Source organism: Mastigoproctus giganteus, chromosome 10, assembly GCF_048544385.1.
Source record: "Mastigoproctus giganteus isolate SK-2022 chromosome 10, ASM4854438v1, whole genome shotgun sequence".
NCBI classification, from domain to species: domain Eukaryota; kingdom Metazoa; phylum Arthropoda; class Arachnida; order Uropygi; family Thelyphonidae; genus Mastigoproctus; species Mastigoproctus giganteus.
Window position 1 is genome coordinate 77,482,454 of NC_143584.1, and position 17,769 is coordinate 77,500,222.

The 17,769-nt window shown below is 37.0% G+C and overlaps 1 protein-coding gene across 1 annotated transcript in view; it reads right to left on the minus strand.

Moving 5' to 3' along the window:
* LOC150079102 (cysteine desulfurase-like) overlaps window positions 1-17,769 on the minus strand; it is a 225,576-nt gene that overhangs the window by 152,516 nt on the left and 55,291 nt on the right. The window contains exon 3 of the mRNA XM_090383894.1: window positions 16,175-16,284. Within this exon, the coding sequence (XP_090240020.1) occupies window positions 16,175-16,284 (110 nt within the window). The remainder of the gene's footprint in view (window positions 1-16,174; window positions 16,285-17,769) is intronic.

Genomic DNA, 17,769 nt, shown 5'->3' on the forward strand with positions numbered 1-17,769 from the left:
CCTCTCAGCCCATCTGTTCAACCTTTCCAGATCCTGTTGCAGCAGCATAGCGTCAGTATTGTCCTTAACGACCCTGCCAACCTTTGTATCATCTGCAAACTTGGACATTAAACTTGATATCCCATCATCAATATCATTCATAAACACCGAAAACAACAACGGACCCAACACTGAACCCTGAGGAACTCCACTAATAATATTAGTCCACGTTGAGCAGTGTCCATTGATTACCACTCTCTGTCTTCTGCCACTCAACCATCCCCTTATCCATAGCAGCAATTTGCCTCCAATGCCACACTGCTCCAATTTGTGCAGCAGTCTTCCATGTGCAACAGTATCAAAAGCCTTTCTAAGATCCAAATATATAATATCAAAGTTATTCCCTGCATCCAGTTCTTTTGTGACTACATCATAGTATCCAATCAAATTGGTCAGGCAAGACCTGCCCTTAACAAAACCATGCTGCGTCTGAGCTATAACTGAATTCTTGTCTAGATGATCCTGCAGTGCTTCTTTAACCAGTACCTCCATTAATTTACCTGGAACAGAAGTTAAACTAACAGGTCTATAATTACTTGTGTCAGCCTTTGATCCTCCTTTGTGAATTGGGGTTACATTTGCACATCTCCAGTCTATGGGTACCTCCCCTGAGTCCAAAGAAGCTCTCATAATTATGGCTAGGGGTTTGCATACTTCCTTTGCTGCCTCCTTTAATATAACTGGATAGATCCCATCCACCCCAGGTGCCTTTTTTATGTTTATCCTCAACAATCTCTCCTCCACTTTCCTCTCAGTTATTACAAAATCATCCAGCTCACTGCCAATGTTTACTTTACCTACATCATTCTCCTTCCTGAATAACTCCTCATGCGTGAATGTAGATGCAAAATACTCGTTTAGATTGTTAGCCACCTGAGCAGGATCCTCAACTGTTGAACCATCAATATCCAGTGGACCAATCTGATTCATCCCTTTCCTTTTCGAGTTCAAGTATGTAAAGAACTCTTTTCTGTTTTTCTTTGCATCCTTTGCCAAGGATTTTTCATAGTCTGCCTTTGCCTGCCTAATCTCCTTTGTGACTTGGTTACAGACCAACTTATATCTATCATAGGCTTCCATGTCACCCATTAATTTGTATGTATCCCATGCATTTTTCTTCTCTGCCACATGTCTCATTAGTTCATCTGACAACCATTTAGGCCTAAACCTTGAACAATATTTCTTAGTTGGTATGTAAAGCCTGGTAGCCTCCAAGATTAGTTCCTTGAATGCTTCCCATTTTGAGTTTGCTGTTGGTAACATCATCAGTTGGTCCCACTGTATAGAATTTAAATACTGTCTCAGACCATCATAGTCGCCTTTACGAAAACAAAAACCCTTCCCTTTACCTCTGATGGTAGTTACCTCCTTGAGTAAATCCCACTTCAACACACTGTGATGACTGCCACCTAGTGGATCATTTATCTGCAGGTTCTTAATGCATGAAGAATCACTACTGATAATCAGATCAAGAGTATTGCTCCCTCTTGTTGCCTCACGAACATGCTGATGTAGAAAACAATCATCCAATAAATCCACAAAAGCCTTGCTAGTGTGCGAGTGACCAACCCACAAATTCCAGTCAATATCTGGGAAATTAAAGTCCCCCATTATAAGACTCTCTGATTTACTGGCCCACTCTATTTCCCTGTACAATATCTTATTATACTCATCAGAGTCATTAGGCCTATAGCACACTCCTACTCTCAATTTTGATTTCCCTATGCTTATGTCACACCAAACTGACTCGACACTGCCCTGTCCATCGATGTCGACTGGCTTCACTTTATGTGTTTCTTAATTAATAGCATAACCCCTCCTCCCCTCCTGTCCTGTCTATCCTTTCTATACACATTGTATTCCCCAAATTCCAGTTCCGCATTACTTATATCTGTGTGACACCACGTCTCTGATATCCCAACAATATCTGCCTTTGATGTTTTGAGCAATACCTCAAATTCATCAAATTTATTTACCAAACTCCTAGCATTGGTGTACACGCAGGTATACATGCACCTGTTTCTATTCTTAGCTACTCTAACACAACCCATGTGTTTACTTGTACCGCAATGACTACCAGCAGTCTCTGAAATATCCTGCATCTTGTTTTTCAGACTTCTGCTCATTTCAATAGAAGCAGTGCAAGAATCACTTCCACCTCTGCCACTGGCTACTGTTAATCTATTAGTCCTTGTATCCCCCCCAACTAGCAGTTTTCCGACCCACCTAACACTGCCTCGACAGCATCAGCAAAAATTCTTGCACCCTTTCTATTTAAGTGTATCCCATCCCTGCAGAAGCAATCTCTCCTGTTAACAAGTACAGTCCAGGCTGAAAAAAATTCTACTCCTTGAGCCTTGCACAATCCCTCCAGGGCCGAATTGATCGACAAGGCTCTCATCATATACTCCCTCCTATCGTGTCTGGGCAGAATTGCAGACACTTTCAAGTTCAACCCTAATTCACGGCTTTTTTTCAACAGTGACCTGTACTTGCTAAGTAATTCCGCCGGTCTCCTACTCTTAATATCATTAGTGCCAACGTGTACAACTATATCACCTTTTGTGCCCTTAAAAGATGATATCCGCTCTACAACGTCATCAACCTTTGCCCCTGGCAGACATACCCTGGTCCTATTCCACCTATCCTTTTTACAAAGTATGTTCCCCGTTTCCCTGACAATAGAGTCACCAACAACTACTAGTTCCTGTGGGACCAGCGCATTCTGCCTAGGGGGCTGCTTCTGTGTTGCCTGATGACCAAGTGCAAGCTCTGGCGTTGATGTGGGCAGCTGAGAGCTTGATGGGCCCCTCAATTTATTACCTTTGAGGGCATCCACCCTGTCCTTCAAGCTCTCATAAAGGCCCATAACAACGCTGAGTTGTCGCCTGATTTCCTTGCACTCCTTACATCGTGCACACACAAAGACATCCCCCTTGGCAGTATCATGTCCCGTACCCGACTGCTCCGCAAACATCAAGCAAACAGTGCATTTTAATAGACTGTGATTCAGAGGGCAACTGCCCCCCTCAGTTCTCCCCTGAACCACAGCACTCCCATTAGCTTGAGCCTTTTGCTTTGCTGCTCTGGTCAGAGTCATGATTCCGATTTAATTCAATAAAATTCAAAACAAAAATTAAATCCTTAAGTTATATCCCAAAACAGTTATGTTATATATATATTTTTTTCGGTATCTAGTGTTTTCTACGAGTTCCCTTTATACAACTTCCGTATCACGTGCACCACTATAGTTATGTATTAATTATTTGTTACGATTAAGTCGTTATATATATATATATATATATATATATATATAGAGTTAAAAGTACAATTTAATTGACAATAAAGTTTATCAAGATTAATAGATTTACTGATTAATTGACAATATTATATTATGCACTATACGATCTATATAATCTACATACTTTACAGCAAATAGGAATCCGTAATAACATCCTACCTCATATGTTCGGTATGGTTAAGTTACATAAACCCGATCACCCATTACGACCTATTGTTTCGTTTAATAAATCAGCTTTCGCTAACTTATCGACTTATCTAGTAAAAATCATATCCCCATTTACTAGATTCTCAACATTCAGAATCACCAACGCTAATCAAGCTTTTCAGAAAATCAGCAATACCATAGTTTCTGACGGAGACATTTTAGCGTCCTTTGACGTGTCTCTATACACCAATGTACATATCCCATTCACCTTGCAAGCTTTACGTGAATTCTTAACAGCACATGATACTTTCACAAAACGAACTACCCTTTCCATCAATAGTATTCTCAAACTTCATCATCATCATCATCAGCCATTTTCAATCCACTGCAGGATGAAGGCCTCTCCAGCAACTTTCCAGTTCCTTCTGTTTTGAGCACTGGCCATCCATTTACTACTCAAAAACTCATGAATTTCATCTATCCATCTCCGCCTTTGTCTTCCAGGTTTTCTTCTAGCTCCTCTTGGGTACCATTCTGTTATTTTCTTAGTCCATCTGTCATCATGTCTTCGAGCTATGTGTCCTGCCCAAGACCATTTTAGTTCTTTTGTTTTGATAAGAATGTCCTTTACTTGAGTTTGCTGCCTAATCCATCTGTTTCTCTTCTTATCTAACAGTCTGATTCCCAATATAATTCGTTCCATTCTTCTCTGTGTAGTTCTTAGCTTCTCTTCCATTCTTTTGGTGAGTGCCCAAGTTTCACTTCCATAAGTCATGGTGGGGAGTATACATTGATTCATTATTTTACGTTTCAGACAAACTGGGATATTGCTCTTCAGTATGTGACTATATTTCCTGAATGCTATCCATCCAAAATTTATTCTTCTCTTGACTTCCAGCCATTTATCATTATTACAGCTAATAACTTGTCCCAGATAAGTATATGACTCCACCTTTTCAATTACTGCTCCTTCAATCATTATTTCCCTTTCCGTGGCATACTTGTTCATCATTACTTTTGTTTTAGCCATATTCATCTTTAGTCCAAAATCCTTACTAACTGTGCATAACTGATTAAGATTTTCCTCTAATTCTTTGGGATCGTGGCTTATGACCACAATGTCATCTGCAAATCGTAAATGGTTTAGGTACTCTCCGTTCACATTGACTCCTTTCTGCGACCAGTCTAATCTTCTGAAAGCTTCCTCAAGGGCAGCAGTAAACAGCTTCGGAGATATTGTGTCTCCTTGTCGAACTCCTTTCTCGATTTTAAATTTGCTACTCTCTTTGTCTAGTCTAATAAAGGATGTAGCACTCTCATATATTTTCTTCAAAATCATAATATATGGAGTATCTATGCCTTGTCTTTCCAGTGCCCGAAACATTGCCTTATGCTGTATGGAGTCAAATGCCTTTTCATAATCCACAAATGCCAGGCATAATGGTGTTTTATATTCATTTGCTTTCTCCATTAGCTGTGATATTACGTGAAGGTGATCCATAGTTGAGAATCCTGTCCTAAAGCCAGCTTGCTCTTTCGGTTGATTCTCATCAAGTATTCTTTCTAATCTGTTAGTAATGACCCTTGTGAACAACTTGTAGATATGGGATAACAAGCTAATTGGTCTATAATTTCCAATTTCTGATTTATCTCCTTTCTTATGCAGCAAAACTATGATTGCATTATTCCACTGCTTAGGCATCACACCTTTTCTAATGCACTTTGTGAAGAGCCTTGCCAGTTTTTGTGTTATGTCTCTTCCTCCCAATTTTAACAACTCTACAGTAACTTCATCTTCCCCCGGGGCTTTCCGATTCTTCATTTTCTTCAATGCATGTTCTACCTCATCAGGAAGAATATCGGGTATGTCGTATGTGTTGCTAATTTGCAATCCATCTTCCCCACTGCTGGTATCATTCCCTCGCTCCTTGTATAATTCTCTATAGTAGTCTTCTGCTATTTGAATTATGCCTTCTCTGCTGTTTATAAGTACACCATCGCTATTCTTCAGTTTCAGTATCATTTGTCTTTCTGTATTACTGCTCATGGCTGCTGATTTAAATCCTTTGTTTTCCCTTAATGCTTGTTCTACTTTTCTTGTGTTAAATCTTCTTATGTCCTCTCTGAGTCTCTTTCTAATGGTTTTGCATAACTCAGTATACTCAATTTTCTCCCTGTCACTGTTTTTCTTGCTCTTCATATGTCGTCTTTGGTTCATCATGGCAAGTATTTCTTGACTAATTTTTTCTTCTTTGGATTTCTGTTTCCCTATAGGTTTCTTGGGCTTTATCACTTTCAGAAAGTTGTAATATTCCTCGTCGATATCTTGGTCCTGAGCAGTCTGCAGAAGCTCAAACTTGTTCTTAAGTTCCAGTACTCAAACTTACTTTTCTTTTATTAGACACCAGATATTTTAGATTTAACAACAAGATCTTTCAACAAACATTCGGTTTACCGATAGGCTAGGTATTTCAGCCCCCCTGTCCGAAATTTTTCTTGCCACCATAGAAAATCAAATTTTGCAACCCTTTCCTTCAGAAATAAAATTATATACACGCTACGCCGATGACATTCTCATAATAGGTAACAGATCATCCAAGTTCAATTCTATACATGACAGGCTCAAACTTACCCTTGAAATTGGAATGAACAGCCAGATTAATTTTCTTAATCTTACCATCTTCAAAACAGACACAAAATTAAGCACAAAAATTTTCAGGGAAAAATACACATACCGGAAATTTTGCTTCACACCACCCCCTTAACACAAAATAAGCTGTCTTATACAACCAAATCCATAATACCATCAAATTCAGCTCCTCACAAATTGATTTACAAAATGAACTCCAATATCTCATAGAGAAATTCATATCTAGAAATTACCCTCCCCAACTCATCTCTCACACAATTTCCACCGTTAAAAATAAAATTAATAACCCATCCAAAACATAATAATAATAAAAAAACAAACACATGCATAATTCTCCCCTATCATAACGAACTTGCAGGACAATTCCACCGCATATTTAAAGGTAAAGACATTTCGCTCACCTTTTCCACTTACAATAAACTAGGATCATTTTTTAATTCCTATAAAGACATACATAAATACCCCACTAGTGACCTTAATAATATTATAGATCTTCTTATTAAATGCCAGCCCAACTGTAACGCCTGCTACATCGCAGCACCACCACAAAATTCGGTTCTTCTAATACCGCCAACACCCGTGCATACTACAGAACCAGCACAGAACTTACAGTAACCACACCCCCCTTAGTTGATTCCACTATTCCATTATTAAACTCAAATCTAACCACAAAATTCTTCACTATGAAGTACTTATTATCGAATGGTTTCGGCACCATTCTAACTTTAACATCATAAACATGAAACTTCCCTTCAACCTTTCCCGCTTGGAACCTCTTGCGGTTGACGTTCCCACATGTCCAAAAGAGAATCATGGGAAGTACAGACAACCTTTAAAATACAGCATGCATTTACTTCCCACCCAATTTGCCAACTGAAGACATTATAACCAACGAAAGTCCTTCGTAACGACTATTGGCTCCGTCATACTATATTATCCATTTTAATTCACTCTTAATGATTTCTTCTTTCTTTAATGACAACCTAGGATTGGAGATGTGCACTTCTACTTCCTTGGGCCCATTTTAAAATTCCATTAAATTAACCTTAACAACCTCCTTAATCCCTTTACTTTACCTCCCCACCTAAATGATTTAATTACCATTCTTTTAAAAAAAAACTATTGCAGATTTATTCAAAGATGAGTACCATTTTATAAGCACTTCCTATTCCACATTTTAGTTTAATTCCTATATTATTGACAAGACACCATGAGCTACTCTTGCAGCCTGTTTGCCCTACTAAAAAAAACTTTATATCTGTCTGCACAATTTCCCGCAGATCTTTTTCATTCTCCACTACCCTGAGTGTAGTACCACACAGTTGGTACATTACTCTGGGGTTACAGGTACCCATATGCAGTACTTTAGATTTGTCAATGCTAAACTTCAATTACCACTCTGAGCCCATCTGCTCAACTTTCCTAGATCCTGTTCCAGTAGTATACTATCATTAACAACCCTGCCAACCTTCATATCATCTGCAAACTTGGACATTAACCCTGATATACCTTCATCAATATCACTGATAAATAAAGAAAACAACAATGGGTCCAACAGCTAACTCTGGGGAACTCCACTAATAACATTAGTCCACGAAGGGCAGTAATTACCATTCTCTGTCTTCTCCCACTCAACCTACTCTTTATCCATAACAGCAATTTGCTCTTAATGCAGTTCTGCTCCAATTTGAACGGTAGTCTTCCATGTGCAACAGTACCAAATGCTTTCCTAAAATCCAAGTAAATGATTACAAATTTATTTTTTGCATCCAGTTCCTTTGCAACCACATTATAGTATCCAATCATATTTGTCAGACAAGACTTCTCCTTAACAAACCCATTCTGTGTTTGAACTATAACTGCAATCTTATCTAGATGATCCTGCAGTGCTCCTTTAACCACTGACTCCATTATTTTCCTGGAACAGAAGTTAAACTAACAAGTCTGTAATTACTCATGTCACACTTTGATTCCCCATTGTGAATTGGGGACACATTTGCACATCTCCAGTCTGTAGGGACCTCCCCTGAGTCTAAGGAAGCTCTCATAATTTTGGCTAAGGGTTTGTTTACTTCCTTTGCCACCTCCTTTAATATAATTGGATAGATCTCAGGTGCCTTTCTTATATTCAACTTCAAATTTCTCCTCCACTTTGCTCTAAGTTATTACAAACTCATTTAGCTGCCTGCTAGAGTTTCTGGCCTCCACTTCCCTACAGAATTCCTCACATGTGAATGTAGATGCAAAATACTCATTCAGTTTGTTAGCTACCTCAGCAGGATAATCAACAATCAAACCATTGATATCAAGTGGACCAATCTGATTCATCCCTTCTAGAGTTTACATAAGTAAAGATATTTTTGCTGTTCCTCTTTGCATTCTTTGCCAAAGATTTCTCATAATCTGCCTTCGCTTGCCTAACTTCCTTTGTGACTTGATTACAGACTAGCTTATATCTACCAGTTTTTTGTGTCACCTGACAATTTATGTATTCCATGCATTTTTCTTCTCTGCCACGAGTCTCATTAGTTCATCTGACATCCATTTAGGCATAAACCTTGAACAGTATTTCTTAGTTGAGACAAAAAGCCTATTAACTTCCAGGATTACTGTACTTCCTTGAATGCCTCCCATTTAGAATTTGCTGTTGGTAACATCATCAATTTGTCCCATCGTATAGAATTTAAACACTCTCTGAGACCACTGAGTCACCTTTATGAACACAAAAACCCTTCCCTTTATCTCTGATAGGAGTTACATCTTTGAGTAAATCACACGTCTGCACACTGATAACTGCCACCTAGTGGTTCCTTTATCTGCAGATTCTTAATGCATATAGTAAGAGGTGATTTACCAAGATCATGATTGCAAGAGTTAAAAGAAAATTAAGATACCAGAAAGTTGACTTTATCTGTAGCTGAGGATGCAATAGTATCATCAGGCTGTGATAGAGGTGGGAGCATGCATGAAGAGCAATTACAGCCAATAACTTTGGCTGCAATTTCTATCCATGAAACAGCTCAGAATGCTTGAATGCCACTGGGCAAGAAACAAGTTTTCTATTCTTAGACTATTTAAAATTTTGATTGATTGATTGCCATTTTACAATTGTTATGAGCTTTAGTGAAGGCAAAAAATAAAGCTGGCGTATTGGATTCAGCTAATTGTAACATGTTATATTCTTGACATCAACAGCCTTAGAACCAGTGATAGGCATAATCAAATGATTAATTATTTCAACTGAAATACTGTATTTCCCCATGTATAAGACGCACCTTAAGTTCGGGGCCCAAATTTTGAAAAAAATGTATTACATAAACTTATTGAACTCAAGTTTTATTCATCATAAAATTCATACAACTCATCATTGTCAAAACTCCCATCCACTAGCTTGTCCTCATCTGTGTCTGATGACAAATCACTGTCTTCATATATTGCCTCATCCTCAGTTCCATCTATGGCATTTGAAATGCCACACTTCTTAAATGACTTGACAACAATCTCAATCTTGATATTATCCCAGGATCTTTTCACCCAGGTACAAACTTCTCCTATAGTTGATTTCTTCACTCTTTGTTAAATTGTCCCAGAAGACTTCATCCATTGGTTCCATTTGTCTCTCATGGCAGCTTTGAAGGGTTTGTTAATGCTGACATCAAGTGGTTGGAGCTGGGATGTCAAGCCTCCAGGTATGACGGCAAATTTTGTTTTTTGCTCTGCAGCAATCTTCTTCGTATTTTTTGTTATGTGTGCCCTGAACTGATCAAGAACCAATAGGGCAGGTTTGGGTAAGAGCCCACCTGGTCTCCTGCTCCAAACTTTCTCAAACCAGATCTTCATCCCATCCCTGATCCATCCAACATTTATCATGAACGTGGACAATCACCTCGAGGAATGTCTTCTTTTGGCATTGTTTTGCATTTGAAAATCAGCATAGGAGACATCTTGGTTCTGTCTCCTATGCTGATTTTGGTTCTGTCTCCTATGCTTGGTTCTGTCTCCTATGCAAATCGTACCAATTTGACTGTATAATGGCTCTTTTCATGTCCACTTGTTTTCACCCCCTTCTTATCAACAGTTCTGTTACTTGGGACATCAAATTGAAGGAGGACTTTGTCCATATTTGCAATCTGTCCCAACTGATGTGTCTTCCGACACTGAATGACAAAATTATGAAATTCAAGACCTTCTGCTCATAGCTTCCAGGCATCTTTTGTGCAAGTCTGGTGCGTGTATGCATGCTTAGTCCATTCCATTTCATGAACCTGAAGCACCAATTGTGTCGTCCTTTGAAATCAGTAACTTCTTTTTCATCAGAAATTCTTCTTGCCTCATGCTGAACCATCTTTGTGGACACAGGAATTCCAATTGCCCTTTGCTCCTCAATCCATATCTTCAATTCCCTCTCTAAATCAGGCCATTTTGCTGACTTGCCTCTAATGGCCTTCTTCTGCCGTGGTGTTTTCAGTAGGGTTTCTTCTTCCCGTAGCCAGTCTCGGATTGTTTTCTCAGTTGGAGGAGGACCAAACTTAGGTTCAGCAGTACGATTTCCATTCACTTTTGCAAACTGGATCACTTTTAACTTGAATTCAGCACTGTACAAAAATCTTTTCTGAGCCATTTCTGGGCAGAACGTGGCAAAACGTAACCTAATATACTGGTAACAAGTGGGAAAACAATGAGCGCAAAGACAACAAGCGCAAAAAGGGGGAAAATGCAAATAAAAAAAAATCTACAACCACTGTATAAGACGTACCCAGGTTTTAGACCCCAATTTTTTTGAAAAAAGGTGCGTCTTATACATGGGGAAATACGGTAATTGATTATGGGTATCATACGATTATGAAATTGAAAATAACAAAAGTTAAAAATAAAAAAAAAACAGTGGAAAAATTCAAACTGGTTTAACAAAACTAAACAAACTGTATTGTTTCATGCCACTCAACCATATCTCTCTCTCTCTCTCTCTCTCTCTCTCTCTCTCTCTCTCTGAGATCTAGACAATTCCTACTATGACTGGAAGGATATTTCTAAAGATGTCTTCACTTGAGGCTGTAGTTATCCAATCTCAGGTGAAGGGATTAGGGTTCCCCCAGTAACTGATTAACATACACATACAGAATATACCATGGCACAATACGATCTAAGTTGTTCATGTACTAAAACCTCCAAATACAATTCCCCCCTCCCTCGCCTCCACAGACACAAATTTCTCTTATGGATTCCAATTTGTTTATTGATTAATAAAAATCTATAATTGATTATTTTGAATATTTGACGTAGTTGAATATGTCCATCACTACTTAGAACACTTATTGGAAAATCAAGTTAGGATGAGATTTTTATGTGGAATGCAGAATCAAGGATTTTATCGTACCAAGAATAATTTTGCCAAACCATCTATTCAAACACTGGATCAGAAGATTTAAAACAATAATCCAAACAAGAAAAAGTAGTATGGAAATCACACAGATTATATCATTTCACATTCACAAATGTAAACAACACAAGACTGAGAATGGATTTTACAGGGACGGGATACACTTCAATAGAAAGTGTGCAATAATATTTGCTGATAGTATTGAGTTAGTTGGGTCAGAAAAGTGATAGCTTGTGGGGATACTCAGACTAATAGATTAACTAAAGCCCCAGAGATGAAAGTGATTCTTTCTGCTTCTATTAGAACATGCAGCAGCCTGGAAAGCAAAATGTTGGAAATTTCAAGCCTGCTGTGGGTCATCATGGAATAAGTAAATACATGGCCTGTGTTAGGGTAACCAAGAGTAGAACAGGTGCATGTATACTTGAACATACACTAATGCTAGGAGCATAGTAAAAAAATTTGATGAATCTGAAGCACTCATTACGTGCATCAAATGCAGAAACTACAAGAATACTGGAGACATGGTGCCACTCAGATATAAGGTATGCACAATTTGAATATGGAGAGTACAATGTGTACAGAAAGGACAGACAGGATAGGAAGGGATGCAGTTACGACCTTACTTAAGAGTATATTAAATTTAAGGCAGTCAATATGAGTGACTGGTGCAATTGAGTCAGTTTGATGTAATATAAGCAGTGGGAAAACAAAAATAAACAAAAATGAGAGTAAGACTGTGTTAAAGGCCTAATGACTGTGATGAGTATAACATACTATACATCAGAATAATGGGAGGTTTTAACTTTCCAAATATTGACTGGAACTTGAGGGATGGTCACTCGTACACTAACAAGACATTGTGGATTTATTGCACAATTATTTTCTACAGCAGCATATTAGAGAAGCAACAAGAGAGAGAGAGAGAGAGAGAGAGAGAGAGAGAGAGAGAGAGAGAGAGAGAGAGAGAGAGAGAGAGAGAGAGAGAGCGCAATACTCTTGATATAATTATCAGCAGTGATTATTCATGCATTAAGAATCTGCTGGTAAAAGACCCTCTGGGTAGCAGCAATCACACTGTGCTGATCAGGGCTGTGCAAAAGTACTTGGGGCCTGGACGCAAAAGGGATTAAATGGCCTCGTTTATTTATGTTGAGACAAAAAATATTAAATGGAGCATATATTTATTAAGTATTAATTATTATAATTATTTTAATATAAAAATATAATTATTAATTTTATGACACTAAAGTTTTATGACACAAATGTTTTATGTATTACAACATATTGATTATTCCAGTATTATTAAATAGTCAAAAAAAACAATCACCTATAATTAAATAGTCAAAATAGAACAACCATCTATAATTAAATAATCAAAACAAAATAATCACCTACAACAGACACATTAAATGTTATTATCAATTTGATACAAAGAGGAAATTCACACAAATATATTTTATGTATTTTTAGTTTTTTTTTCCAAGTTATTAATTACATCCTCAAAAGAATATTCACTAGCTATTTCCCATTCGATTGATAATATTGCAAAAGTATTTAATCTTTCTTGAAGCATTAATTACTGTAAGTATGTTTTTATTAATTGATGTTTTTATTTCTTTAATTTACTGAAAGACCTCTCAGCTGTCGCTACTATTACAGGGAGAGTCAAAAAAATTCTTAAAGCAACAAATATATTAGGAAATGTCTCTTCTAAATTATTTTCTATGATAAATAATAAAATATCTTTTGGATTACTAATATTATCTTTGTTATCTACTGGGTTATTAAGCAGAATACAAGCGTTTTTTTTACCTGTTCCCTTTGTTGGCAGACAGGTCACCCATGCCACTGACAACAAGGAAATCGAGAGGGTGACCAAATATTTCCGGTCAACACATTTGGATCCTGCATTTGACTTGGGAGGGAGTTCCACCTGAGCGACTTTGGACTGTGATACTGTGCGAACATTTTGAGACTGTGAATGTGATAAAAATTGACTATTTTGAACTATTTTGCAAAGAAATTGAGTTGCAAAAATTTGCAAAACTATCAAGTTGTCCCCCCTCACCATAGACTTACAATAGACAACCTACTGTACTGACCTGTACTGCGGAATGTGTAGTTCACCTATCCATTTGCTTCAAAAGTTTGTCCAGTTCTTCCTTGAATCTATTTAAGCTATCAATTTCCACAACGACAGATGGAAGTTTGTTCCTGCAATCAACCACTTGTTGGATAAGGGTAAATTTCTGCCCATCTATTCTGCAACTGACTTTCCTCAATTTGAATTTATGTCCCGTCAAGTGCTTAATCTAAGCAGGAGGAAAAATCTCATCAGCATTGAGCTTACTTGTTATTTTTAGTTTTTAGGAGTATTAGAAACTAAGGCCATATTGCTCTGGGGATATACGGTGGTCATTCCCTGACCTTTCTGCATCCTCCGTATTTGGTAGTCACGGGTTGAAACCCAAGTATAATCAAGAAGTGTGTGATACGCACTGCTGCTCCTGCCCACGGAGGCGACATTGAGCTTACTCAAACCATTCAAAGTCTTATACACTTCAATCAGATCATCTCCTAGGTGCCTAGTCTCAAGATGCTGTACTTTGCAGAACTTAAGCCTTGGTAAGGGCACCCCTTTGTTCCTCTCACAAATCTCATTGCCCTTCTCTGAACTCGTTCCAGGGCGCCTCCAGGTGGGCAGGAGCAGCAGTGCGTAGCACACGCTTCTTGATCAGACCGGGGTTCGAACCCGTCACCACCAAATATGGAGGATGCGAAAAGGTCAGGGAATGACCACCACATATCTCCGTAGCAATATGGCCTTAGTTGCTAATGCTCCTAAAAACCAAATAACAAACAACTCGTTCCAGCAGCTCTATATCCTTCCTAAAATGAGACTTCCAGACCTGTATGTAGTACTCACAGTGTGGCCTGACTATTGCCTTATACAAAGGGATAATCACCTCCTTATCCCTGCTAGCAAAGTTCCTATATATAATTGACAAGACACCAGAATTGCTCTAAAAATTTCATATCTAACTGCAAAATTACTCCAGGTCTTTTTCATTCTCCACTACCCTGAGTGTAGTACCACACGGCTGGTACGTTACATTACCCACTTCATTTGCCTATTCAAAGAAATAGGCAAAAGCAATGGGTGAAAAAAAAAATTTTTTTTTTTTTTTTTGCTTGGTGCTGTATAAGTTTCACTTCCTTACATTATGTTGCCAATACTAATACAAATATTCATTCTGGGTAAGATAAGCTTGGTTTGGATGTAAAAGAAGTCTACCAGGATATCCAAGAAGCTATCAATTTTTGTGACAACTGAGGAAACCATTAGGTTTCCTCAGTTGTCACAACATGGAAAAAAAAAGTTCTGAAGAATGGGCAATACACAGGTGGGTGAAATGGGGTCGAATCTTTAATATGATCAGTTCAGCCTCCAGGTCGATATCTTGAGAGATGCATGAGATTTGGTTTGTTTAAATTATATGCATAAATTAAGCAAATTATTCCATATCACATTATGAAATCATGCAGTATAGCATCAATTTATTTTAAACATTTTATTTTCATTATTTTAATGGAATGCATAGAGTACATAATAAAAGTGTATGTTTTTTTTTAAAAAAATCAAAAAAAAAAAGACTACAAATCTAAATTATAAGGCCACTTGCACTGTTCACTAAAATTATTAATAGTTAATTTCAATGTCTTTTCTAATCTGTCATTCTGCTATTATCGATTGTAAAATACTAGTACCAGCGATACTCCAGTACAAGTCAGTCACCAGTTTTGGGCCTCGGGAAGTCACAAAATGTGTTGACCTGCGTACAAGCCAATATTAGAAAATATGCTTTGAAGGCATAGTTGATGTTGCCTGATTTTGTATATTTTGGCATAATGAAATGGGTAAACTGTGCAAAACTATTTTAAACAAAACCTTTTTTGACAGTAAATGAATGGAATATTTAACTGCAGATGCTACAATTATTTGTGGCCTCTGATAGATTAACTACTTTCATTTTAAAACCAGCTTCACGACTCATTTTCATATTATTTTAGTCACACTTTCACTTTTTATTAAAGAATTAATCACACTGGTGTTACATGATTACCAATTTATAAAGTAATTACCAGCTATGAAGTTATTACCAGGAATCATGTAAAACCAATCAAACTAGTTTACATGATTACCACTTCTGGTTAAAATAAATTCACTTTAATATCAATTTCTGACACTATTGTGTAACAACAAAATGGAAGCACTATAGAAGTTTAGAAATGCAAGACTGTTATCTAGATCTGCTCAACAAAACACCAAGTAACAAGAATTAGTAGCGACTAGATATGCATCACATTCAGTTTATAAAGGACTGAGAACAAGATGGATTTTATCCTGAATCATTAAAAAAATCACTTTAATTATCAACTTAAATTTTTCTCTGTATATAGAAACCTGACATGACCTGTACATAAGGCAACTGCATAAGTTTTGATTTTGAAAATGTTCAAAATTTCTCGACTTATATTTGAGTATCTATGGTATTTTACCTTCAGAACCCTTTAGAACCCTTGTAAATATTATTTTAACCAAATGTGCTTTTGACAATTAGAAAAATACATTATCATTAATGATTAAACTTACCAGTGGTGTAGTGGCCTGAGCATCCAAATAAAGAGGCCTAAAATGGTTGGTTTCTGAAGCTGCATCTGTGATCTCTCTTTTTAATTGAATAACTGCATTTTTGTTTACACCTGCACCAAAATTAATTTATCTTTAAGATATCAAATTAAGTGCTGCTAAAGAATGATTACAGACTTTTTCTATAACATTATGTTTATTTTCATTTTAATGAAATCATTAATTATATATACACATTAAGATAAATTAATGCATGATTCAAACATAGCTAAGAAATATTTTTTAAGTACATTTTAAGTACAGCTCAAGGTAATGTAGGCATAATGAAATAACATACTTGTCTAATAAATTAATGAAATGTGATGCCAGTAGTGCAACTTCACATTTCATTCAATGTTAGGCAGCATCATTAAAACATGCTTATGCCATTCTATTTAATAATATTTTCAGACAACTTGACCTTCACATAATTTAATATAAGGTGGAAAGTCTAAGGCTTCTGATCCTTGACAATGCCTTATCATTTGAAAAAAAATTGCTTTTTGAATTATACATAAGCACATTTAATTATTAACAACATAGCATATCTTCACAGTAAAATTTTTGTTGCATCGCAGTCTAGTGGAAGTTACCGCACTGTGTAAGACTGTGTGCGAAAAAAGAGCAGAGGCATTAAATTCAATAATTTCCTCAAAAGACTAAATGAAGCATATTATCCTCCTTAGGAATAGTACCAACTCATGTTCCCTTAAAAACTATAAAATAGGTAAAAGGTACTTGTTATAGCTGATATGAAAAACATTGGCTACATTGCCCTTCTATGAGTGCGGTTTTTTTTTTTTTTGGTTTTTTTTTTGTCTGCACAGGAAGACGCTATAGTAACATGTCTCACAACATAAATGCCAACTTTTCAACAGGTCACTTTGGTAGGGCTGTATTACATTTAAAACAAACAGGATCACTGAAAAGTTATTCTGTATTTGTTTAACAGACACAACACTGTTACGACAATGAAATTATACTTTTGGTATTTTAGTTATTAACTGAATAAACTATCTTAATATTCACATGGTATAACAGTGGTCATTATAAAAAGTATAACTCTACAGAAAATTACCATGTAACGTCCTTCCCCAACCATTTTATGACACTGTTTCAGACTCTGGTTCCTCATCAGCCAGCTGGTGAACTCTATTAACACTAAATTTTAGGTTGCCATATCAGTCTCACAGTTTAAAATAGCAGATTAACCTTCAAACAGTGCTATTTGTGGGAAATAAGTACTTTTTTTTTTTTTTTTTTTTTTTTGATTTGGTAGTTGTTGGCGCATCGGCTTCTATGGCCATATTGCACCTCCCAAGGTTTTTGCAGTACTTTGATCCAAGCCCGAGGCGGGAATCGAACCCGCGACCTTTGGGTTGCCGGGCAGGTACTTTACCCACGGAAATAAGTACTAAAGGCAAGTTAAAACAATTTTTGTCAATCTGAGTCCTCCGCACATTAAATTCTGTAGGCTGAAAAAACATACAGAGAAAAGTTGACTACAGTGTGACTACCTGTGCTTTTATCACAGTATTAACCAAGACAAATTGTTTTAT